This window comes from Saccopteryx leptura, chromosome 5 (genome assembly GCF_036850995.1).
Source record: "Saccopteryx leptura isolate mSacLep1 chromosome 5, mSacLep1_pri_phased_curated, whole genome shotgun sequence".
Lineage (NCBI taxonomy): Eukaryota > Metazoa > Chordata > Mammalia > Chiroptera > Emballonuridae > Saccopteryx > Saccopteryx leptura.
In genome coordinates, this window is record NC_089507.1 from 143501038 (window position 1) to 143526227 (window position 25190).

Genomic DNA, 25190 nt, shown 5'->3' on the forward strand with positions numbered 1-25190 from the left:
AAAAAAGCTGGAGTAGCAATATCAGACAAAATGGACTTTAAAACAAAGGCTATAGTAAGAGATAAAGAAGGTCACTACATAATGATAAAGGGAGCAATCCAACAGGAAGATATAACCGTTATAAATATCTACACACCTAATATAGGAGCACCTAAATATATAAAGCAGACTTTGATGGATGTAAAGGGTGAGATCAACAGCAAGCAATACTATAATAGTAGGGGATTTCAATACCCCACTAACATCACTAGATAGATCCTCAAGAAAGAAAATTAACAAAGAAACAGCAGACTTAAAGGATATACTAGATCAACTCGATTTAATAGATATCTTCAGAACCTTTCACCCTAAAGCAGCAGAATATACATTTTTTTCAAGTGCTCATGGTACATTCTCTAGGATAGACAACATGTTAGGGCACAAAAGCGGTCTCAACAAATTTAAGAAGATTAAAATCATATCAAGCACTTTCTCTGATCACAGTGGCATGAAACTAGAAATCAACCACAACAGAAAAACTGAAAAATACTCAAACACTTGGAAACTAAATAGCATGTTATTAAATAATGAATGGGTTAACAATGAGATCAAAGAAGAAATAAAAAAATTCCTAGAAATGAACGATAATGAGCATACATCAACTCAAAATTTATGGGACACAGCAAAAGCAGTCCCGAGAGGGAAGTTCATAGCACTACAGGCAGACTTTAAGAAGCTAGAAAAAGCTCAAATAAACAACTTGACCTTGCATCTAATAGAACTAGAAAAAGAACAGCAATTAAAGCCCAGAGCTAGTAGAAGGAAGGAAATAATAAAGATCAGAGCAGAAATAAATGACATAGAGGCTAAAGAAACAATACCAAAAGCTGGTTGTTTGAAAAGGTAAACAAGATCGATGAACCTTTAACCAGACTCACCAAGAAAAAAAGAGAGAGGACTCAAATAAATAAAATTAGAAATGAGAGTGGAGAAATAACAACTGACACAACAGAAATACAAAATATTATAAGAGAATACTGTGAAGAACTGTACGCCAAAAAACTAGACAACCTAGATGAAATGGACAAATTCTTTGAAACATATAGTCTTCCAAAAATCAATCTGGAAGAATCAGAAAACCTAAACAAACCAATTACAACAAATGAGACTGAAACAGTTATCAAAAAACTCCCAAAAAGGAAAAGTCCTGGGCCTGATGGCTTCACAAGTGAATTCTATCAAATATTCAAAGAAGAACTAACTCCTATCCTTCTCAAGCTATTTCAAAAAATTCAAGAGGAAGGAAGACTTCCAAGCTCCTTTTATGAGGCGAGTATAATTCTGATTCCAAATCCAGGCAAAGACAACACAAATAAAGAAAACTATAGGCCAATATCCCTGATGAATTTAGATGCTAAAATCCTCAACAAAATATTAGCAAACTGAATCCAGCAATATATGAAAAAAATCATACACCATGATCAAGTGGGATTTATTCTTGGGAGGCAAGGCTGGTACAATATTCGCAAATCAATCAATGTGATTCATCACATAAATAAAAGAAAGGAGAAAAACCACATGATAATTTCAATAGATGCAGAAAAAGCATTTGATAAAATCCAGCACCCATTCATGATCAAAACTCTCAGCAAAGTTGGAATACAGGGAACATACCTCAACATGATAAAGGCCATCTATGACAAACCCACAGCTAACATCATACTCAATGGGCAAAAATTAAAAGCAATCCCCTTAAGATCAGGAACAAGGCAGCGGTGCCCCCTTTCACCACTCTTATTCAACATAGTTCTGGAAGTCCTAGCCACAGCAATCAGACAAGGAAAAGAAATAAAAGGCATCCGAATTGGAAAAGAAGTAAAACTATCATTATTTGCAGATGATATGATAGTGTATATAGAAAACCCTAAAGTCTCAATCAAAAAACTACTAGACCTGATAAATGAATTCAGCAAGGTGGCAGGATATAAAATTAATACTCAGAAATCAGAGGCATTTTTATACACTAACAATGAACTGTCAGAAAGAGAAATTAAGGAAGCAATCCCCTTCACCACTGCAACCAAAAAAATAAAGCACCTAGGAATAAATTTAACCAAGGAGATTAAAGACTTGTACTCAGAAAATTATAAAACATTGATAAAAGAAATCAAGGAAGATACAAACAAGTGGAAGCATATACCATGCTCATGGTTAGGAAGAATAAACATCATTAAAATGTCTATATTACCCAAAGCAATTTATAAATTCAATGCAATACCAATTAAAATACCAATGACTTACTTCAAAAATATAGATCACATATTCCAAAAATTTATATGGAACCAAAAGAGAACACAAATAGCCTCAGCAATCTTGAAAAGGAAGAATAAAGTGGGAGGTATCACACTTCCTGATATCAAGTTATATTATAAGGCCACTGTACTCAAAACAGCCTGGAACTGGCATAAGAACAGGCATATAGATCAATGGAACAGAACTGAGAACCCAGAAATAAACCCACACTTTTATGGACAACTGATACTTGACAAAGGAGGTAAGAGCATACATTGGAGTAGAGACAGCCTCTTCAACAAATGGTGTTGGGAAAATTGGACATCTACCTGCAAAAAAATGAAACTAGACTACCAACTTACACCATTCACAAAAATAAACTCAAAATGGATAAAAGACGGCCTGGCTGGTTGGCTCAGTGGTAGAGCGTCGGCCTGGCATGCAGGAGTCCCGGGTTTGATTCCTGGCCAGGATACACAGGAGAAGCGCCCATCTGCTTCTCCATCCCTCCCCCTCTCCTTCCTCTCTATCTCTCTCTTCCCCTCCTGCAGCCGAGGCTCCATTGGAGCAAAGATGGCCCGGGCGCTAAGGATGGCTCTGTGGCCTCTGCCTCAGGCACTAGAATGGCTCTGGATGCAACAGAGCAACACCCCAGAGGGGCAGAGCATTGCTCCCTGGTGGGCATGCCGGGTGGATCCCAGTCAGGCGCATGCGGGAGTCTGTCTGACTGCCTCCCCGTTTCTAGCTTCGGTAAAATGCAAAAAAAAAAAAAAAAATGGATAAAAGACTTAAATGTAAGCCGTAAAACCATAAGCATCTTAGAAGAAAATATAGGCAGTAAGCTCTCTGACATCTCTCGCAGCAATTTATTTGCCGATTTATCTCCATGGGCAAGTGAAATAAAAGACAGGATAAACAAATGGGACTATATTAAACTAAAAAGCTTCTGCACAGCTAAGGACAATAAGAACAGAATAAAAAGACAAACTACACAATGGGAGAATATATTTGACAATACGTCTGATAAGGGGTTAATAACCAAAATTTATAAAGAACTTGTAAAACTCAATACCAGGAAGACAAACAATCCAATCCAAAAATGGGCGAAAGAAATGAATAGACACTTCTCCAAAGAGGACATACAGATGGCCAATAGGCATATGAAAAAATGCTCAACATCACTAATCATTAGAGAAATGCAAATTAAAACCACAATAAGATATCATCTCACACCAGTCAGAATGGCACTCATCAACAAAACAACACAGAATAAGTGCTGGCGAGGATGTGGAGAAAAGGGAACCCTCCCGCACTGCTGGTGGGAATGCAGACTGGTGCAGCCTCTATGGAAAACAGTATGGAGATTCCTTAAGAAATTAAAAATCGAACTGCCTTTTGACCCAGCTATACCACTGTTAGGAATATACCCCAAGAACACCATAGCACTGTTTGAAAAGAAGAAATGCACCCCCATGTTTATGGCAGCATTGTTCACAGTAGCGAAGATCTGGAAACAGCCCAAGTGTCCGTAAGTAGACGAGCGGATTAAAAAGCTTTGGTACATATATACTATGGAATACTACTCAACCATAAGAAATGATGACATCGGATCATTTACAACAACATGTATGGACCTCGATAACATTATACTGAGCGAAATAAGTAAATCAGAAAAAACTAAGAACTATATGATTCCATACATAGGTGGGACATAAAAATGAGACTCAGAGACATGGACAAGAGTGTGGGGTTATGGGGTGGGGGGAGGAGAGGGAGGGGTTTGGGGAAGGGGAGGGGCACAAAGAAAACCAGTTTAGAAGGTGACGGAAGACAATTGGACTTTGGGTGATGGGAAAGCAGCATAATCAAATGTCAAAATAACCTGGAGATGTTTTCTCTGAACATATGTACCCTGATTTATCAATGTCACCCCATTAAAATTAATTTTAAAAAAACTAAAAAAAAAAATAAATCAACAAAACAACAAAAATCTCACCAACGTGAGAATATGGAGAAAAGAGAATCTTAGTGCACTGTTGGTGGGATTACAAATTGGTGCAGCCACTATGGAAACCAGTATGGAGATTCCTCAAAAACTTAAAAATAGAACTACCTTATAATCCAGTAATTTCACTTCTGTGTGTTTATCAGAAGAACCAAAAAAACCCCCACAACTAATTCAAAAAGATATATACATTCCTGTGTTCATTGCAGCATTATTAGTGGTACATATACAGCAGTGGAATATTACTCGCCTATAAAAAAGAATGAAATCTTATTATTTGTGACAACATGGGACACTAATGGTGCTGCAATGAACAAAAGAATGTATGTATCTTTTTCTTTTTCTTTTTTTAAGATTTTACTTATTTATTTTAGAGCAAGGAGAGAGACAGAGAAAGGCAATAGGAGAAGAGCAGGAAACATCAATTCATAGTTGCTTCTCGTATGCGCCTTGATCCGGCAAGCCCAACATTTCAAATCAGTGACCTCAGGGCTCCAGGACGACGTTTTATCCACAGCACCACCACAGGTCAGGCCCATATGATTTTTCTTATATATGGAATCTAAAAAACAAAATAAACAAACAGAAACAGACTCACAGATACAGAGAACAGGTTGCCAAGTACGAGGGTGGTTGGAGGATAGGTGAAAAAGGTGAAGGATTCAGAAGTACAAATTGGTAGTTATAAAATAGTCATGAGAATGTAAAGTACAGCATAGGGAATATAGTCAATAATATTATACTTACTATATACGGTATCAGGTAGATAACTTCATAAGTTTTGTAAATGTCTAATCACCACTATGCTGTACACCTGAAGCTAATAAAATACTGAATGTCAAATGTAATTGAAAAAAATAAAAAGATTAGCCTTTGATGAGATCATCACGCTACAAAAAGAAAAAGAAAAAAAATCACTAACATAAAAAAATATATATATAATCTCAAAATATTAAAATGTCTTTCAAAGTAAATAAATCTAGCCTGATGGAAACCAGTCACTTGTCCCTTCTGCATTGAGAACACCACATCTGTTCCACCCTCACCAGGTGACCAAATTCAGGGAAATGACCCACACTGGTCACCCCCTGGGTGTACATCCCCCATACGCTGATCTTCAAGTTATAAATGGACTTTGTAAGAAAGTATAAATTGAATTCCCAGAACTGGATCATCACTAAGTGATCTAGAGAGAAATCGAGTTTGGAGCTCCACAAAACCGGCTCTGCTTCTCTGACATTCGAGGACCTAACACAATGTTCCTGCCTGGCGGCTGGGACAGAGCCAGACACAGGGCAGACTGGTAAGCTTGGGCATATGTGTGTCCACCTGACCATGCTGCCCACAAAGACATGGATGCCTGGCCATTACTATAAAAGGAGAAATATAATCACTTGTCCAGGAAGAGGAACGGGGAGGCCATGGGACACAAAAACATCTGCTGCTCTCCTGCTGGAAAAGCAGCCACCTCACCATCAAAACGCAACAGGACACAGTGGCCTCATCTCTCTGCAGCTGCTCTGTCTTTTCCACTTACCAACATTCTGCCACCACTGCCTGCATTCTACCCCTTTGCTCCCCCAAGCTTCTAAGCAAACTCACAGTAAGCACACACCATCTTGTCTAAAACACCTCCCACTTTGTCCCATCAGAAAACGCAGAGTGCTAGGCCAAGACTGGGATTGGGGGTAAGTTGTGTTACAAGAGATCAAGCAGCACCTGCTCAGCGTAGTGTTTGTCTCCTCCTTTGGGTTAGAAAGTTTATAGTAACCCCTGTCTCCTGGGCCTTCACTCCTCCTAAACCAGGTAGCCTCATCTCCCTGACCCTCCTCCCCTCTGCCTTCACCCACTTTGGGTCCCAGTTCCCCTGCTTCTCTGCCAGATTTAAGTAAGGGGTGCTGCTTCCACCTGGAACCTCACATATCAGAAATACCCCCTGGGGCAATGAACACAGGGTTTTTTGAATCAAAATGGAGCTGTCAAGGAGAGGAAACATGTGAATGCAGTCCTCAAATCCACCACAGAATCAGGTACTGTCAGCTGTGGAGGGACCTTGCTCAGCATGGACCATGGGCCCTGGAGGGCTCAGCTTGCCTGACATCATAAGCTGCTCTGTGAGGTCAGGACAAGACAGCTGAGCACTCACGCCTGCCCACTCTGCCCAGCGTGCCAAAGCCAGACACGAGCCCTTCTTTCTCACTCTCATTTCCTTTCCACAAACACTTCACTCTCTGTTTTTCCTAGTTGGTAATTTATGACACAGCCCAGAGAAGAAGCCAAAGGTCATCAATTCCAAACACAAGCCAAGCAAAGCACAGAGTGGAGAAACAGATAACAACCTTGCAGGCCCTAAACTCATCACCCATCAGCAAGGGCTCCTAAAGATGATGGGTCATCTTTTAGCCACTCCATGCTGGCATATGAACACTTTATGTCCTGGTGGATTGAGGTCAACTTCAGTTTGTGCCTAAGGAAACAGATCACAGCACAGAAGCTGAGATGCTTTTATGTATTTTTAGGGGTTTATAGAAGAGCTTTCTTCCTTCACCCAAGCAGCTGCCCCAGACAGCAAAGTCATAAACACCATAAAGAAGAAGAGGGGAGGTAGGTCAGGACACAGGCTGTCCTGGACACCCAGTGCCCCAGTCCCCCATGCACAAGCTTTGTGTGTGGTGAGTTTTCAAGCAGGACCTACACTCCAGCTCCTTATTTCATTTCATTATATTCTGTCTGTTGAAGAATCTGGGATTTTTTTGTGTTCGCTTCTTGTTCTTTTTAAATAAGGCCCATGTTTGTAGGCACATCTAATGAAAAGCAACTATTTCTTAAGGGTCCCAAAGGTAAAATCCACTTTCATAGGCGCCACTTTACTTTCATTTCCTGACAAGAATTAGAAAACACAACCAAGTAAATATCCAAGGAATAAAAAATGCAGTACTTAATCACCAAAGTCTTCTCATGTGGAGACACAGAAGAGCTTCCCAAACCAAGGACAGTATATGTGGCATGGAAAATAGTTCTCTAGAGTCATTAAGTGAATTAACTTAATAAAATTTCTTTATAGGACAAACACTAGGAACACATGGGAAAGAGAAAGATCCTGGTGAGCTACTGGAGGCAGGAAAGGTTCTGAAGGCAGAGAAGGTTCTAGAGGCAGGAAAGGGTCTACTCTGGAAGGCAGTGAAGGTACTAGAAGGAGGGGAGGTTCTAGAGGCAGGGAGCATTCTAGAGGCAGAAAACATTCCTGAAGGGAGGGAAGGTTCTGGAGGGTACAGAAGGTTTTGGAAGGCAGGGAACTAGAGGGTAGGGACACTGCCTTGTTCATATTTGCATGTCTAGTACCTGGTACAAGTCCTGGAACACAGTAGCTGCTCAGTCTATTGTTCTGACCAGAGGTTCTCCTAGCTGGCTACTTGTATAATTCAGTGGAAAACTGAAGTTCTTCATTCAAAGTGAGAATACAGGGAGCTGACACAGGATAAATATCCAAATTTCCCTCAAAATGTCATTTTGTTTGGTCCTGGTCAGTGATGTGAACAACTGTGAAGCCACCTGGATGCTGTAACATGCCACCTTCCTCCAGGAGATGGCTCTTTCTTCTCTCTAGTGTCCAAGAGCCCAAGGACCCTGTCAGCCTTATCCAAACAAGATGACACTGCTCACAGCTGGGCCTCAGTGCCCACGAAGGCTGTCCTATCTCTGTTGGACCATTTATCCTAGCATCTTTGATATTCTAGAGGAACTGGTACAACGTTTGGAATATGGTAACAATATATCCATGCCTGGGTAAATCTTTTAAAATGAGGCTTTGATTTTGGAATTAGTATCCATTTAAAATACAGTCTTTGTGAGATATTATTTTTATATAAGATCAGCCCTAATGGTCTCAAACATTCTTTTTATCCATAGTGCTTGACTTTAAATTTACCTTGGATATCTGTTGTTCTTTCAGAGTTCCTAAGGAAAACATTTAATCGTTAAACAAATGCTATATATTCTTCAGCAATGTCAATTTAGACTGAACATACCACTCTTCATGTTACTAATAGACTTTTTGATATCTCAATAATATAGTTTACTAGTGCCCTAAAGTGAATTTGACATCTACATCACTATCTCAAAACTTTTGGATAATAAGAAGCAGCATATCTATATAAATATCCACATTCTCAGTTGATGCACATTTTTCTCTTCCCATAATAGCACTAAATCAAGATGTTCTTTGAGAACTACACCTTACTTCCTAAAGATACAACATAGATATAACCAAGAAGAATCTAATGTCTTACTAAAGATTCATATTCTTTTTGTCCCTTATACACCTACCATAGTCTTTACTAACTAATTTTTCACTCCCACACTGTCATTTTGATATTGCCTTGGTCCATTCTTCTAGGCATGTGCTCATCATATGAATTCCATATGTACCAGCAATGTAATTTACACATTTCTAGTTATTTGATCTGTGTGTGGGCACCCACATCTTCTATGACAAGTATAAATTAAAATCTAAGTTCATTGGCCTAACCTGTGGTGGCGCAGTGGATCAAGCATCAACCTGGAACGCTGAGGTCGCTGGTTCAAAACCCTGGGCTCGCCTGGTCAAGGCACATATGGGAGTTGATGCTTCCTGCTCCTCCCCCTTCTATCTATCTATCTATCTATCTATCTATCTATCTATCTATCTATCTATCTATCTCTGTCTCTCTTCTCTAAAATGAATAAAAATAATTTTAAAAAAAGAAAAAAATATATAAGTTCATTATATGTTGGGAATAGACAACTATTGGAAATTGTTATAGAAATTAGAAAATAACTAGATCCCACTTCTTAGGAGAAAAAACTAAGAATCTAATCTTTATTCTAAAAGAGGTTTTTTCGATTTAAAAGATGCTTCCTTCTGCTTAGGCTCCCACTTTGAAAGACTCCTGAAAAAGAACATTCTCTGGATTTTCATTATCCTCACTTGATATACCCTCTTAAAGTACTTTCTTCTTGCCTTAAACAAGGCAAAAGCAAACAGAATCCCCAAGGCCTGGTGTGGTCACCAGGGAGACGTGTGTACAGTAGACTTGGGAGTAACCACCAGGTGGAGTAAAACCTGTGCACTGGGTCACCCTGCACAGGGACCCTGCCAGGCTCCTGCCAGAAGAGGAATTTCAGTCCCAAATTGGTTCTATAAGAATTGAAAGTTTCGCCTGACCAGGTGGTGGCGCAGTGGATGGAGCATCGAACTGGGATGCAGAGGACCCAGGTTCGAGACCCCGAGGTCGCCAGCTTGAGCGTGGGCTCATCTGGTTTGAGCAAAAATTCACCAGCTTGGACCCAAGGTCTCTAGCTCAAGCGGGGGGTTGCTCGGTCTGCTGAAGGCCCATGGTTGGGGCACATATGAGAAAGCAATCAATGAACAACTAAGGTGTCGCAATGCGCAACAAAAAACTGATGATTGAGGCTTCTCATCTCTCCGTTCCTGTCTGCCTGTCACTGTCTATCCCTCACTCTGACTTTCTCTCTGTCTCTGTAAAAAAATTAAATTAAGTTAAAATTAAAAAAAAAAAGAATTGAAAGTTTCTATATGGTTTTGCTTCTGACATCACAGTTTCTCTGTTCAATTCAGCTCTGACACAAAGCATTTTTTCTAAAGCATATTCCAGGTCACAAGTGTGAAATAGATATTAGAGGCTGAGAACATGGACTCCTTGCTGAGCAAGCCCCAGAGCATGTCTCCCACAGTACAAGGGTTTCACATGGGGACCCCCAACATCCCTCCCTCTCCCCAAGAAATCCCTGCAGGGTTTTGTCTGAGGAGTAACAAGCTGCAAAGTGAGCCACACATCACACCAACAGTAGCAGAATGAGGACACAGGGCAAGGAGGGGAGTGCACACACCTGAGTCCTCCCCACCCCCAACAAATAGGCCAGGGTTTGTATAACCCAAGGAACCTTACAAAAGCCATGAGGAGAGCAAGGGGGCTGCTTCTCCTTGTCTTTTTTTCCTCCAAGAGAAAAGCTGCTGGGAAGAAACAGGTGACCTATGGGGAACAAACAACAGGAATAGGCATCAATCCAGAGCCCACAGTTGTCTCCTTAAAAACCTGAAACAGGAGGGTCCGAGCAGTTTGGGCGGCGGGAGAAGCGGCAGTGGCCAGGCAGCCCAGGATCACGAAGACACCCAGCACGCGCCCGCCCCGCTGCCACGATGCCTAAAAGGAAGGTCAGCTCCGTCGAGGGGTCGGTGAAGGAGGAACCCAAGAGGAGATCAGCGAGGTTGTCAGCTAAACCTGCTCCTGCAAAAGTGGAAACGAAACCCAAAAAGGCTGCCGGAAAGGATAAATCTGCAGGCAAAAAAGTACAATCAAAAGGGAAAAGGGGAGCAAAGGGGAAACAGGCTGAAGTGGCTAACCAGGAACCTAAAGAAGATCTGCCTGCGGAAAATGGAGACACTAAAAACAAGAAGAGCCCAGCCTCAGATGAAGCAGGAGAGAAAGAAGCCAAGTCTGATTAATGTCCTACACCACATCTTATCAGCGGTCCCTGTCTCCCTTCTTGTATAATCCAGAGGAATATTCTTATCAACTATTTTGTAAATGCAAGTTTTTTAGTAGCTCTAGAAACATTTTTAAGAAGGAGGGAATTCCACCTTATCTCATTTTTTTTAAGTATAAATGCTTTTTTTAAGAGGTGAAATCATTTGCTGGTTGTTTATTTTTTGGTACAACCAGAAAATAGTGGGATATGAATATGGGAGGCTTTGATTGTCTTGGGTGTCAGCTTAACATTCCCTAGATGGAGAAGGGGGATAGTTTTTATATCCTATAACAAACACAAAGCATACCAAATGGCAATTTGGAGTCAGTTGTGCATTTAATATCTTGAACATTTGAAATTACTTCTATTCCCATGGTTTGGTAGACTTGTTCCCTAAAGAAAACCACTCCTTAATCTTGGTTCTTGTCAGAAGTTTGTGCACTCTGTAACATCTCTGGTGTGTTAGTCCAGTGTTCCTAGTAACTGTTAATGTGCTGTGAAAGATTAAGAATTTGATTATGTAGTACATATGATATTAAATTGTGAATTAGTGGGACTAATGTGACAGTGTGTCAACATTTGAAGATACTAGTACTTGATATTCTATCAAGGAAAATTAGCCCCAAATTTTAAGCTGGAAAGTCACTGGAATAACTGTTTAGAAAAGAATCACAACTACATGACTTTACATTTTTGGTACATATGTTAAGAATTGTGTACAAATTGAAATGTCTGTGTACTTATCCTCAAAAACAACCAATAAAAATCTCAATTATGAAAGAAAAAAAAACCCTGAAACAACCCCAAGGAGACCAAAGAGCACCCAGGATTCTCATGGACCCAAACCTGCCTTTACTACTGGCCCATAAGAATCATCCCTCAAACTGCAGATCAGAGGGCTTACTTTGGGAAAACAGAGTGGGACCTTCTGAGCTGTCCAGACAAGTAAAAGGACAGACTGTAGTAATGTCTGGACACCAGCGAGGTGCAGACTGGAGGTCAGAACCCCCTCCCTGCAGAGGGCACTTGGTCCAGTCGGGCCCACACAGCTTGAGCGTCACCTCAGAGAGTATGAACTCAGGGCCTGCAGCAAAAGATGCTGAAGGAATCCGTCAGACCTTCGGGGAAGAAGAGCAAGAAGCCAGTGTCAGCAGCACAGGCTTTTCTGAAAGAACATGGTGACATGGTATGCTGGTGTTCTCACACCCTCAAGTCCCTAGGTGAGAAGCATAGAAAGTGGGGGGTGTGGGAGCCCTGTATGTGGGTGGACGGCATTTCCCTGGCTTTGGTTCTGCCTTCACTCTACTCCAATGGAGGGTACAAGGCTCAGGGTGAAGGGTACAGTTTGTATGGTGCCCTCGCAGTGAGATCAGTGGTAGTTTGTGTTCTCTGGCAGACGTGCACACCAAGCAGTGGGCCCCAAGCACATCACTGCCCCCACACGGGAATGTAAGTCCTTCGGTCTCTATCATCAAATATTTTCATGCCTTAATGACAAAACAGAAATCCAGACACTTAAACACTATGTAACTTAGACATGTCTTTTTAAAAATGGTCTATTTTTTTAAATGGTTTAGTTTTTGCATTTATCAAATATTATACGTTTTTAAAGTGATTAGTGTATGCCCTCTTAAAGTATCTGAAAAAGGGAATGTATTATCTCTTTCTATTACACTTTCTACTCAAATGTATAAGAATTTGTGGGACTATTATTTATGCCTTAATTCTTTTATTAAGGGCTTTTAGTTCTTCAGAGGGATGATATGAAATAAATTCCAGACAGTGTTATCAGCATTAATTATTCTTATTATAACATGATCAGCCTGCATCCTAGTCGAGTGTGACTATTTTTTAAATGTGCTTATTAAAAAACATAAATAATATTACTATTTAAAATGTAATAGTAATTCTTTGGCAAAAATCTCAATAGTCAATTCAGCAGACTTGGAGTCACCAAAGTAATATTATTTGCAATAACAATATTCTACCCTGTCTGGCCATCAACCTCCAACATTAAATGCAGAAATCTGGAGCTTATGGGAATAAGTAAGAGTCTCCCACCATTTCACATAACCGTCTCAAAAATTCCAAGAATTTGGCATTTTTCTGTCTTGTAAATTCAGAGAGATTATAGGTGAAGTCCTTTCATTTCTCTTGACTTCTAATAAGAATAAGTGCAAAGATTACTGAATTAGAAAGACAAGGCAACCTCTCAGTTCATCAACATGCTACACTGAAACGGAATCTTTGTCACTTAATTTGTGTTCTGGATGAATATCTATCTACTCATACTCCATCCAGGTTTTGGAATTGTCTACAGTTTCTGACTATTCTAGAATCCTCTTTTCGTGTGCATTGACTATTTTACAGAACCAGGACTGGAACACCTTGGTGAAGCAGGTATAAGGCCACAGGAAGGCCAGGTCTAAAGGTTGGGTGCCCACCCCTAGCAGCTGAGCCCAGTATGCTCAGAGAGCTTTAATCACATCTATGTCCTTTCATACAACACTTAAATCCAATTGAAGTTTGGTGATCACAACATTGGCCTGTTTTCAAACTAAAGCAGAGAAAGAAATTGAAGTTTTGGAGTAAAAGCTTTCGGTAAAAGCAGATATGCCTTTGTAGGGCAGAGACAACTTGTGGTAGGAAGGCCGGTGGAGAGCGACTCACGCTCTGCTTCTTCACCAGATTTCATTGCTCACCAGTCACTAAGAAACTGCACTTTCCCTGGTATGCCTTGTCTGCCACCATTTAAATACTGGCTACTTCAGAAAACATACATATTACTGAATTGTCTTCAAGCCGCACCACAGGCTCCTACTTCCAGTTGCATTAAAGCCACAGCCCCAGTGGAAAAGCCTTGGTCTCCCATGGCCAATTTTATTGGCTGCTCCATGCATTTGCAAATTGATTAAAATTTGCTATTGGAATCAAACTTGACTGCACCATTAATATAAAGTCTTTTTCCCTTTGAAAACCAGGTCAGCCTTTCTTCTGAAAATTCCTTCCATCAAACAAACCATTTCCAAACTCATCCTTTGTACTGTATGTAGGACATTGCATCAGGAGCCAAAATAGGCTTTTAGAACCACATGATAGAACAGAATGCGCATGTCATCTGAGGCAAAGTTTCATTCTTTCACCTACCAGCATGTCTCATAAAAGAATAATGAGTGACTGGCCCTGGCAGGGTAGCTAAATTGGTTAGAGTGCTGTCTTGATACACCAAGGTTGGGGGTTTGATCCCCAGTCAGGGCACATACAAAGATCAACCAATGAATACATAAATAAGTGAAACAATACACTAATGTCTCTTTCTCTCTCTCTAAAATCAATAAATAATCTTTTTTAAAAAGAATGAATGACTACAATGTTTGAAACTCTAAATGTCAAGATTAGATGGAACTTACTCTTTAAATTTTCTTATGAAAGTAATCCTTTCTTCATTTTCTACTTTGAAGTGGGCTTTTTGTTGTAACAAATCTGAAATGATTGGTGTTGCTATAAATACATTTTTAAAATCTGATGGAAATAAGTACACTACATCAAACTAAAAAGTTTTTATAAAGTGAGGGAAACCATCAACAAAACAAAAAGACAATCTACTAAGTGGGAGAAGATATTCATGAATGACACATTTGATAAAAACTCATACAACTTAACACCAAAAAAATTCCCAAACAATGCAATTTAAAAATTAGCACAGGACATACAGATGACCAACACACATATGGAAAGATGCTAAACATCACTAATCATCAGGGAAATGCAAATTAAAGCCACAATGAGCTATTTATCTCACTCCTGTCCTAATGGCCATCATCAATCAATCAACAAATAACAAGTGTTGGTGAAAATGCATTTTGTTGATGGTGGGATTGTAAATTATTGCAGCCACTATGGAAAAACAGTATGAGGATTCTTTATAAAATTAAAATAGAGCTTCCATACAACTCAGTAATTCTATTCCTGAGTATTTACCTAAAAAAATATAAACACTAATTCAAAAAGATATATGCACCCCTGTGTTCATTGCAGCAATTATTTACAATAGCCAAGATGTGGAGGCAACCTACTTGCCTATCAATAGATAACTGGATAAAAAGATATGGTGCATCTATACAATAGAATATTACCCAGCTATAAAAAAGAAGAAAATCTTACCATTTGCAGCAACATGGATAGACCTAGAGGGTATTGTGTTAAGTAAATAGGTCAAACAAAGAAAGACAAATACCATATAATTTCACTTATTTCTGGGATTTAAAAAACAAAACAAGTGAATAAACAAAGCAAAACAGAAACAGACCTGTAGACAAGACTGATGGTTACTGGGGTGGTGGGAGAGTGGGAATCTGATGGAAGCTCAGGAGCATTCTAAGCAGAGTGTTTACAGACACATGAAGCAGCGGTTTCTACAGTGGCACTTGCATTCCTGTCATCATGGGAAGGCTAAAAGTACCCCCAAACAAGTCATCCTTTGCAAACATCAAAATTCCCTCAGAGAGGCAAACCAAATAATTGAATCTGACACCCAAAACAAAACACAACTCAGAAAAATTACCACACCCTCTCTGGGCAAAAGGCATTTTCAAATTTTCTTGGATCAGCCCCAAAGAGCCTAGAGGTTCTGAAGTTCCTTAAGAAGTTAGTTGGACAAGTGAAAATCAACTCTGTCCCTAAAACAGCAAGAGTCAGACAGGTCTGTTCTTGTAGAGAATCCTTCTGCTGGGACCAGCATCATATAGAGCTAACCCTTCCCCATCCTGGGATCACTCACTGGAAAAGATAGGAAGACTCTGAAGGCCAAAGACCTGGACCCAGTTCTAGCCCCAGTGTCCTACAATGTGCTTCTTAGCCATTCCAATCCTCAGTCTTTCCATCTGTGAAACTGAGAAAGAAATGCTCCCTCATCGAGGTTAATCTGGGGAGTACATGTAATCACATGTAGAAAGCTCCAGGGGTGCCCTGGCCGGTTGGCTCAGCGGTAGAGCGTCGGCCTAGCGTGCGGAGGACCCGGGTTCGATTCCTGGCCAGGGCACACAGGAGAGGCGCCCATTTGCTTCTCCACCCCTCCGCCGCACTTTCCTCTCTGTCTCTCTTCCCCTCCCGCAGCCAAGGCTCCATTGGAGCAAAGATGGCCCGGGCGCTGGGGATGGCTCTGTGGCCTCTGCCCCAGGCGCTAGAGTGGCTCTGGTCGCAATATGGCGACGCCCAGGATGGGCAGAGCATCGCCCCCTGGTGGGCAGAGCGTCGCCCCATGGTGGGCGTGCCGGGTGGATCCCGGTCGGGCGCATGCGGGAGTCTGTCTGACTGTCTCTCCCCGTTTCCAGCTTCAGAAAAGTGAAAAAAAAAAAAAAAAAAGAAAGCTCCAGGGGTTGCCAGGGCTCAAGAAATGGGGCAGGCTGTTACTACAGAGGGGAGAATGTGGGCATTGATTGCTGTGTGATGAGACTTCTATCAACTGTCACTAGAATCCATATATAGATCTGTACACCAAAAGAAAAAAAATCATTTCACAATATGATCATTTTAATTAAATTAACAGAGAAAGATCCCCAATCTTTTTTATAACTATTAGCTCATCCTCTCTTGCTTATTGCCCTTGAACGACCCTCATAGGAACCCCGTGATGACAAGGCATGTCCCAGCATTTTCTGAGTCACAGTCAACATGATTAGAGGGAACAGACAAAAACAAAATAAGTCAAACACCCTTTTATTTACCTCCACACTGGAGAGGTATATGATCATCACAGAACCCTGAAGGCTTCCTTATCTGTTTGTATCATCTATACTGCTTGAAAGACAGATGGACCATGATATTTCACACAGCAGCACCTTTGTCCAAAGTTCACTTACTTAGACTGATGTTGAAGTCATCCACTTATCAACACTGAAGCAGACTAACAAAGAACTTACATGCTATGTGAACATAAGTGTTTCCAGGAGAACCACACCCCTTCTTGTTTCCTGCCCTAGATATTTAAATAGTGGTTGTGGCAGGGCTGTTAGAGATAGCACAAATTAAAAGAAAAAAATTTCCTTCTTCCTTCAGCAAACTCTGTTTCATTTTGTTTCCAGGTAGCAGAAAAGTGCATTGACTATATTCTGCTTCTCCCGTTTTCTGGCCTCTTATCAACCAAGATTAAAAAATTAAGTCCAGCGGGGTCTACATTTATGAAGTTCAATTTAGACTAATGTGAAAACAGATGCCAGGAGCTTTTATATGGTACAGAGGGTATCAGCCATGAATTCAGCTGTTTGCTTTCTCGAAAAAATGGAACATCTTGTCAGAAGAGATAAGATAGGTTCTTAGCTGAGCCTCACTAGGCTAGCAACTACCAGGATACATCTGGACGAAAACATTTCTGCCCATTTCTTAAGCTTTTTTTGCCTTTCCACATATATATATATATATATATATTTATTTTTTTTACAGGGACAGAGAGAGAATCAGATAGAGGGATAGATAGGGACAGACAGACAGGAACGGAGAGAGATGAGAAGCATCAATCATCAGTTTTTCGTTGCGACACCGTAGTTGTTCATTGATTGCTTTCTCATATGTGCCATGACCGTGGGCCTTCAGCAGACTGAGCAACCCCCTGCTCGAGCCAGTGACCTTGGGTCCATGCTAGTGAGCTTTCTGCTCAAGCCAGATGAGCCTGCGCTCAAGCTGGCAACCCCGGGGTCTCTAACCTGGCTCCTTCCGCATCCCACTCCGACACTGTGTCCACTGCGCCACCGCCTGGTCAGGCTTGCCTTTCCACATATAAATGATCCTTGAACTAGCAATAGTTGCACATACCCAGACATACCTTAAATGCCTGCCACCCAAGCCCAGAGGATTATTTTTACCTTGGGCCATATGTAGTTGCAAACACCTTTTCATAAAGGAGTTTAAAATTCTAAGATAATGCTCCAAGAAGTCATGTTAATGAAAGCATTTCTTTTTTTTTTCTTTTCTTTTTTTTTTTTTTTTTTTTTTTGTATTTTTCTGAATTTGGAAACAGGGAATTAGTCAGACAGACTCCCACATGCGCCCAACGGGGATCCACCTGGCATATCCACCAGGGGGCGATGCTCTGCCCATCTGGGGCGTTGCTCTGTTGCAACCAGAACCATTCTAGCACCTGAGGCAAAGGCCATGGAGCCATCCTCAGCCCCCAGGCCAACTTTGCTCCAACGGAGCCTCGGCTGTGGGAGGGGAAGAGAGAGACAGAGAGGAAGGAGAGGGGGAGGGATGGAGAAGCAGATGGGCGCTTCTCCTGTGTGCCCTGGCCAGGAATCAAACCCGGGACTCCTGCACGCCAGGCCAATGCTCTACCATTGAGCCAACCGGCCAGGGCCTAATGAAAACATTTCTTAATAAGATCATGCATAATGACAGCTCAGCTGACACCATCTCTCCTCCATATCTCACCCATGTTCATAGCTTTTAAAAATCCAAAGAAAAGTAGGTGAATAACTGCATTCACAAATTCGGTAATACTGCATGTAAAAAAGCATAACAAAATAAACTAAGAATTCATAAATTATCACATAAAACTATCAATGGTTGTCACAGAGTTCATCTAAACACATATCCTGGGGTGATGAGCCTTGGGTTGTGTGCAAACTTCAGATGCACCAGCTGTTCTTGCCTTTCTTCATGGGGACCCAACAGGTCCTCGCGTTTCACAAAGCACAGGAATTCCTAGAGCATGTGCCAGTGCAAATGAGGTCCAACACCACCACTGAAGAAAGCAGAAAACAGATTTACAAATGTAGCATCCCTCACCTATATTTATGGGCACCACTGAGAATGATCTTGGTAACGGAGTAAAAACAGATGGGCTTTTAAAAGAAGAGCTGTGAGATGATGAGACTCAGCTGAGCTTAGCACAAAGAGGAAACCATCTGAAAACCTGTCTTATTCCCCACACATTTCTCCTGAGTCTGACACATTTAACTGCCATCTCTGGACACAGAGATGCCCATGACAGTCCCACCCGATGTATCTGGTTTTGTGGGTGAGCCCATTGTTTGGCACCTCCCTTTCTCAAAAGCCCAGGCTTTTTTGTGTACCCTAGTCCTTCTGCACAGGTGCATCGGCACCTGAGGATGAAGGCACTGGAGCCGGAGAAGAAGACAGCAGGCACAGAAAGGCTAGGGCTGCAGGAAGGCAGCAGGGCTCTCACTCTGGGGGAGGGGCAGGCTGCTCATTCCACATACCAGCAAGAAAGATCAAGGCTCCGCAACCCCAAGAAGCAAAGATAGATTTCTGCTTTTATGGCAGGAAGGATGCTTTCATTTAAAAATAAACAATCACACCATCTAGTTCACAAAAGAAACTGACTCCTGCTCATCTTCTCTCCTTCTCAGCTCCATGTGGGCTTGCTGGTGAATGAAAAATATGTGTGGGCAAATCCAGAGGCAAAAACAAAGGAGAAAAATAAACACTCAGCTATCTTCAAAGACAAGTGCATTGGTGAGGTTTCTAACTTTGGATCCTCGAGACAAAATATGCAGGAAAGGTTAACTATGACCTTTGTCAAAAGAAAATCATATCTTTTTAGCAAAAAGGAGGAGGGTCTTTTATGTCACTATCCTTAACCGCAGGGCTGCCTCAGCAGCCTCACAGACCAGTCTCATCTATCTTTGCTTCTTGGGGTTGCAGAGCCTTGATCTTTCTTGCTGGTATGTGGAATGTAGCTGAAGACCAGCTTAAAGACAAAGGGCTTAACACTAAAGTCAGATTTATGGGAAAAGTACTGAGCACTAAACAAAAGATGTGCTGAAATCACAGGGAAAAGCAAAGGGAAGGAGCAAAAAAAAAAAAAAAAATCCAGAGATGGAAGTAAATGAAAAGAAAATCGCTAAATGGTCTTGAACAATGCTGTGGACATGGCAATGGTATTTTGGCTACAAGCAAAGTTGAATTACTGAACTATATCATTGAAAAGGGTGCCTTGTTACCTCCCTGTTCAGCTCCGGTAATAGTGTCACACATATTGGTACACTATATGCCATAAGGGGAACTTCAGCACCATAAAGACTTGAGCACATGGATGGTGCAAAAGCAGGAAGCTAAAGTGATTAAACAGGAAAGGGTAACCTTGAAGAAAGGAAGAAGATGGGGCACCCACTCCCACTGGGCTGCTAGCATTGGGATCAAGCAAGGGGCAAAACTTGTATCTCTGTGAACCGGTATGTTCTATAGGTGTCAACCTGAGGTTGAGTGTTAATAGCTAAATAAACAGGTTACAAGTGGCATGGCTGAGGCCAGATCTAAGGTATATCTTTCATATGCATCATTATTTGGAATAATGAATTTGGTGTGATTGTGATAAAAAAAAAAGATTCAGATGGCAGAGAGAAAAATGGCAGCATATATATGCCTTTCCTGGGTGACTATGGTTCCCTGCACTTTCTGGAGACTGTGTAAGTGAATACTGAGGCTATAGCAGTAAAACCCTGAGTGAGGAAGGTGCAGGGGGAGAGGTCTGAGTGGAAGAGATACCAGGAGCTTACAAAGGTAGACAAGGATACCCTGGGTTGGGTCCCAAAATGGAAAGACCACACTTACATCTTGCTATCTGTATATAATGTCAGCATATCCAATCATGCAGAGAATGCAGCAGGTTAAACCTATTTCCTGGAGTCCAGTTCAGGCTCCCTTGGGGCAATACACTAAGTGAAAATGAGGCACCGAGGAGAGCAGAGAAAGGCCACGTGGAGGAGAGGAGAAGCAGCCAAGATGGTGGAGTGCTGAAGGAGAAGTCAGTTTGTGCAGAGAGAAGGCGATGGGGAACAGAGGTGAATAAGGCTGGTGAGGTAGAAACCTTTGATTCTAGGAAACTCAGATAAGTCAGTAACTTTGTGAGCACTGAATGAGTGGGTTTTGGAGCCCAGTGTGTGTTTTTACTTGCCCGCCGGGTGCAAGCTAGGATTAAAGATAATGGCCACCCCCCCAAAAAATAAATTAATTTAAAAAAATGAGGCACCCTTTTTAGTAATATGATTTAACTTTGCTTGTAGTGTGAACACCATCGCTGTATCCAGGACACTTGAGTGATTTTCTTCTCTTCACCTACTTCCACCTTTGGGGTTTCTATGGCTGCCTCAGCCACCCCCCTCTTCCTTTTTCTGTGATTTCCGCAAACGCTATGAACTGGCAATTACAATGAAAAGAGATTAGTCCAGGATCAGCCTCCTGTTCAGCCAGAGAAGCTGCATCCCTATAACACTCAGTGTCTGACGTCAGCTGCCCCTGCTCCTCCCTGACCCGTGTGGACGTGGAGGGTGGCGTCTAGCCAGAGGAACAAACAGCTCTCACATGAGGTGACATGAGCGCAGGTAGGAGGGAAAGCAGCCAAGCAAAGAGGACTGGGGCACAGCTCAGCCTCCCTGGCTGGGAGGTGGCAGCAGAGTGAAGCCCCTGACCCCTCAAGCAGGCCCCTGTGGCAAGGACGATCTGTGTGCGGGTGGCTCACGGCATCAGGCTATGGGCACAGGCACACGGTGCTCCCCAGACCTCCAGCCCAGCGGGCGGGGCCTCTCTTCCTGTCCTCAGCTGTCCCTCTAAGGGAGCCTATAGGACACGCGGAAAGCCAGGGACCCCAGCCGCCCTCATTCCCCCCGTTCGCACACACTCCGCTCGGTCCAGCGATTCCGGCCGGAAGCCCCGCAAACGAAGGCAGCGCGGCAGGAGGGGAGCTGGCTCCCGGCGCCCGCCGTCTGCCGCGCGTCCCTCTTGCTTCTCCCAGCTGTCAGGGAAGGAGGACCGGGCTCGTGGTGACGACGGACGGAGGACCCGGGCCACTGGGCCCGTGCGCAGCGGACCCTCGCCCGGCGTCCGCTCCCGCGTCCCTGCGGGGCCCGTCCAAGCACCAACCCCCGCGCACGCGGCACAAACACGCGGGGCGCACCCACGCCAGTCAACAAGGGCAGAGCACCAGCAACCCGCAGTGAGGGAGGCGGGGGCCGCGGCGGGGGAAACTGAGGCGGGGGCAACACGCTGGGATCCGCGACTCCCTCAAGCCTTCATAAGCCCCATCCCTGCATTCATCGGGCTCATGCCCCAAACCCTCAGGCGTCTCTCCCCGAGCCCCCATTTCCTCAGACCCCCCCACCCCTCACGCACAGAGGCGCCCCTCCTCGGACACCCATTTCCTCAGATGCCCCTTTCCCAAACGCCTCATTCACAGACACCCCTCCCGCCAGCCCTTTTTCCCTCAGACCCCGCTTCGCACTCCGCAAGGCCCCACTTACCCAGGAGCCCTGGGAGCGGCCGGGCGAGGGACGCGGGCGCGGCGGACAGGCGCGGCGGCGGCGGCAGCAGCAGCAGCAGCAGCAGCAGCGCGAGCGGCAGCCCCATACCGGCGGCTCTCTCATTCCATGGCGGCCTCTCCTCCCCGCGCTCCGCGCTGTCGCGGCTTCAGCACCGGACAGCGCCGTCGGCCCCGCCCCGCTGTGCGTCTGCCCTTAGGCCCCGCCCAGACACGCCCCCGCCGTGCGTCTGGCCACGCCCCAATACGCTCTCGGCGTGAGTCCAGCGCAGGCTCTGCCCGGAGCATACCTCCAAGAGGCCTGGGTTGAGGAGGCCGTCGCGAGCACCGCGCCTGATCCCAGCCGGCCCTGCGCTCCTCCGCACCCCTCGCCACACCCCTCCCAGCCCACGATTCCCGCTGTCCGAGGCTCCCCCAACCCAGCCCTCGGCCCCCTTTCGCCTGCCGGCGTGCACTATACTACTGTCAGCCACTGAGCACCCCCCTTCTTCCACCTCTACCCCAGCCTCCCCTGCGAGTGCTGAACCTTCCTCATTCCTGTGGACTCCCTCCCCACACCACGTGGAACGCTTCGGACCCCTTTCCAATCCCCCTCCCCCAGGATCCCCTTCTCACGCACCCACCCTTCAAGGACCCCCCAACTCCGCACTCCCTGGAGCTCAAACTTCAGGCTCTGAAAATATGTGGGTGGGCCCTGAAGTAGGGTCTGCCTATGGTCCCTCCCTCCCAGAAGGGGCACTGGGGACCTGTGTACTTGCCCTTCATTAAGACCTGGGCGCAGCTGTGTGTGTGTGTGTGTGTGTGTGTGTGTGTGTGTGTGAGAGAGAGAGAGAGAGAGAGAGAGAGAGAGAGAGCACGCACAAGCGTGCATTTCTGGAGAATGTGTGCTCTGTGCATGTATGTGAGGATGTGTAAGTGCAGTGTGTGTCCCTCACATCCTAACCCCTCTGTAATCATCATTGTCATCCTGTGTGGCCCCACCTGGAGCCCCCTAATTTCGTCCTTTCCCCACCCTGGTGCACCAATCCAGCCTGCTTCAATGTTTGGCAGGACCATCGTGGGTCCCATTTGCCTGTCAAGTGTCGTCCTCACTCTGCCTCTCCCTGCAGTCCCTGCAGTCCCTTCTGCTGCCTGTCCCTCATCTGCCAGTTTTCTCACAGACATTCCCTTCATTCCTTTTTCTATCGGGGTCAAGGTGGCCTGTGCTCAGCCCAGCCCATCTATAGTCAGAATTGAATACTGAGTCTCACTGTTCCACAGTTACCCTCATCACTGACAAACTGCCCTTCTCTATCCTTTTCCCCAGATAGTCACTGTCCTCCCTAAGTCCCTCCTTCTCCCTACCATGCTTAACATCCTGGTCCCTGTGTCCAACTTCCTCCCTTTGCCTACCTAGGCTTGGTCTAGCAGGCCGGGTAGGTGGTCTCATTTTTTATCCAAAGGCTCAAAAGATGCCCCCCCCCAGACATTCTCCCCCTCCCCCTCCAACACAGCAGCCATCATCATAAATAATCAAGCAATGTTTGCTCCTGTTGCTATCTGTTCAAATCAGTTTGTAATGCAGATTGTACAGAGGGTGGCACATGGGTTGGGGAAAATGATGGAGAAGGGCCTTTCCAGTGGACGTTGTTTCCATAATGGTGAGCAATTCTTAGTAGCCAGACTCTGAGTTAGCGCCACGCTGCTCCCACCTCAAAGCAAATGAGACTCAGTAGAATTCATCAATGAGATGATTCATCCCAGACCTTCTGAGAAAGGCTGTGAGCATCATTGCTCAGCTCAATTAGAGCACCTCAAACCACAATATGAGCATGAGGGCTTACCCCAAATGTGGGCTTCGGGTGTGAGAACCAACTTTGTGAAGACAGGAGGCTTGGCTGCACTTCTATCCTCAGTGGTCAGAGAGCCAAATGCTAAGTTTGGTGACAGGAACAGGAAAAGAAAATAATTATCAAGATGTCCTGGAGGGCCTGACCTGTGGTGGCGCAGTGGATAAAGCGTCGACCTGGAATGCTGAGGTCGCCGGTTCAAAACCCTGGGCTTGCCTGGTCAAGGCACATATGGGAGTTGATGCTTCCAGCTCCTCCCCCCCTTCTCTCTCTCTCTCTATCTGTCTCTCCCTCTCCTCTCTAAAATAAATAAATAAAAATTAAAAAAAAAAAAAAGATGTCCTGGAGGGTAAAGCTTATTCATGACAGACCCAGGAATTCAGAAGCTGGAGGGCAGAACATGTGACTCTGTTCAATGATAGCACTTTCTGATGTGAAGGACCTATTAACAGGTACCCTCGCTCCAGTTCTCTGTTGTAGATGACACTGTCATCAAATATCCACCCAAACAACAGTCACTACATCTGTCCTGCAGAGGAAAGCAGCTCTGCTGGAATCACAGACTGACTACCTTTGCCTTGGAGTGATGAGTTGGAGGCAAAACTTGGACAGAATATGTTGGCATTTACATGGAGAAGCTTAGGGCTGCCTCCTGAGCCCATGTCCTGGAGAGCTGTTTACTTTTGGGGCTGTGGTTCAGAAGGGACTGGACTGTTTGTTGTCTCACTGTATAACTATTACCGACTGCCTCCTGAACCTTCTGTTTCATCCAAGTGCCCCAACCTGAGGACTCTTGGTAAACACCCCAAGAAAGGGAAAATGGGAATCCAGAGGCAAGGAGATTACAGTGATAAAGGCACTAGGAAGAAGCACCAAACCCACAGCATGGCCCAGGAAAGAGGGTGAGCAGCTCTGACATTCCTGTGTTCTGATGAGAGTAGACCAGCCCTGGGGTGTGCTTCACAAGCCACAAGACCTTAGCTCTGCTGAAATGACAAAAGCTAAAGGCAGAGAAATGGAATGTGTGAAAGTAGGGGAGGAAGGAGGGAGGAAGAGAGACATTACCACTGCCTGTTGCAGACAGGCACCCCACAACGCTGCCCACCCCTCAGCAGTTCAGATATCACCAGGAACCATTTACCACTGAGGCCTTGTCCCAAGTGCCCCATGCCTTCCCCCATTCTGCAGTACCTCCCTGCACCAAGTGCCACCCAAGTAGGGAGAGGGAAGCTGCACCCCCAAGTATTGTTCCTGGGCCCCAAAGCTCATATTGGGCTGAGCATGC

The 25190-nt window shown here is 44.1% G+C and overlaps 1 protein-coding gene and 1 pseudogene across 2 annotated transcripts in view; one reads left to right on the top strand and one right to left on the bottom strand.

Moving 5' to 3' along the window:
• PTPRN2 (protein tyrosine phosphatase receptor type N2) overlaps positions 1 to 22250 on the bottom strand; it is a 477946-nt gene extending 455696 nt beyond the window's left edge. For both annotated transcript variants that reach the window (XM_066385718.1, XM_066385717.1), the window contains exon 1: positions 22060 to 22250. In XM_066385718.1, coding sequence (XP_066241815.1) covers positions 22060 to 22165 — 106 coding nt within the window. In that variant the 5' untranslated portion in view covers positions 22166 to 22250. The remainder of the gene's footprint in view (positions 1 to 22059) is intronic.
• Positions 10389 to 10835, top strand: LOC136405786 (non-histone chromosomal protein HMG-14 pseudogene; annotated as a pseudogene).
• Positions 22251 to 25190: the final 2940 nt, after the last annotated feature.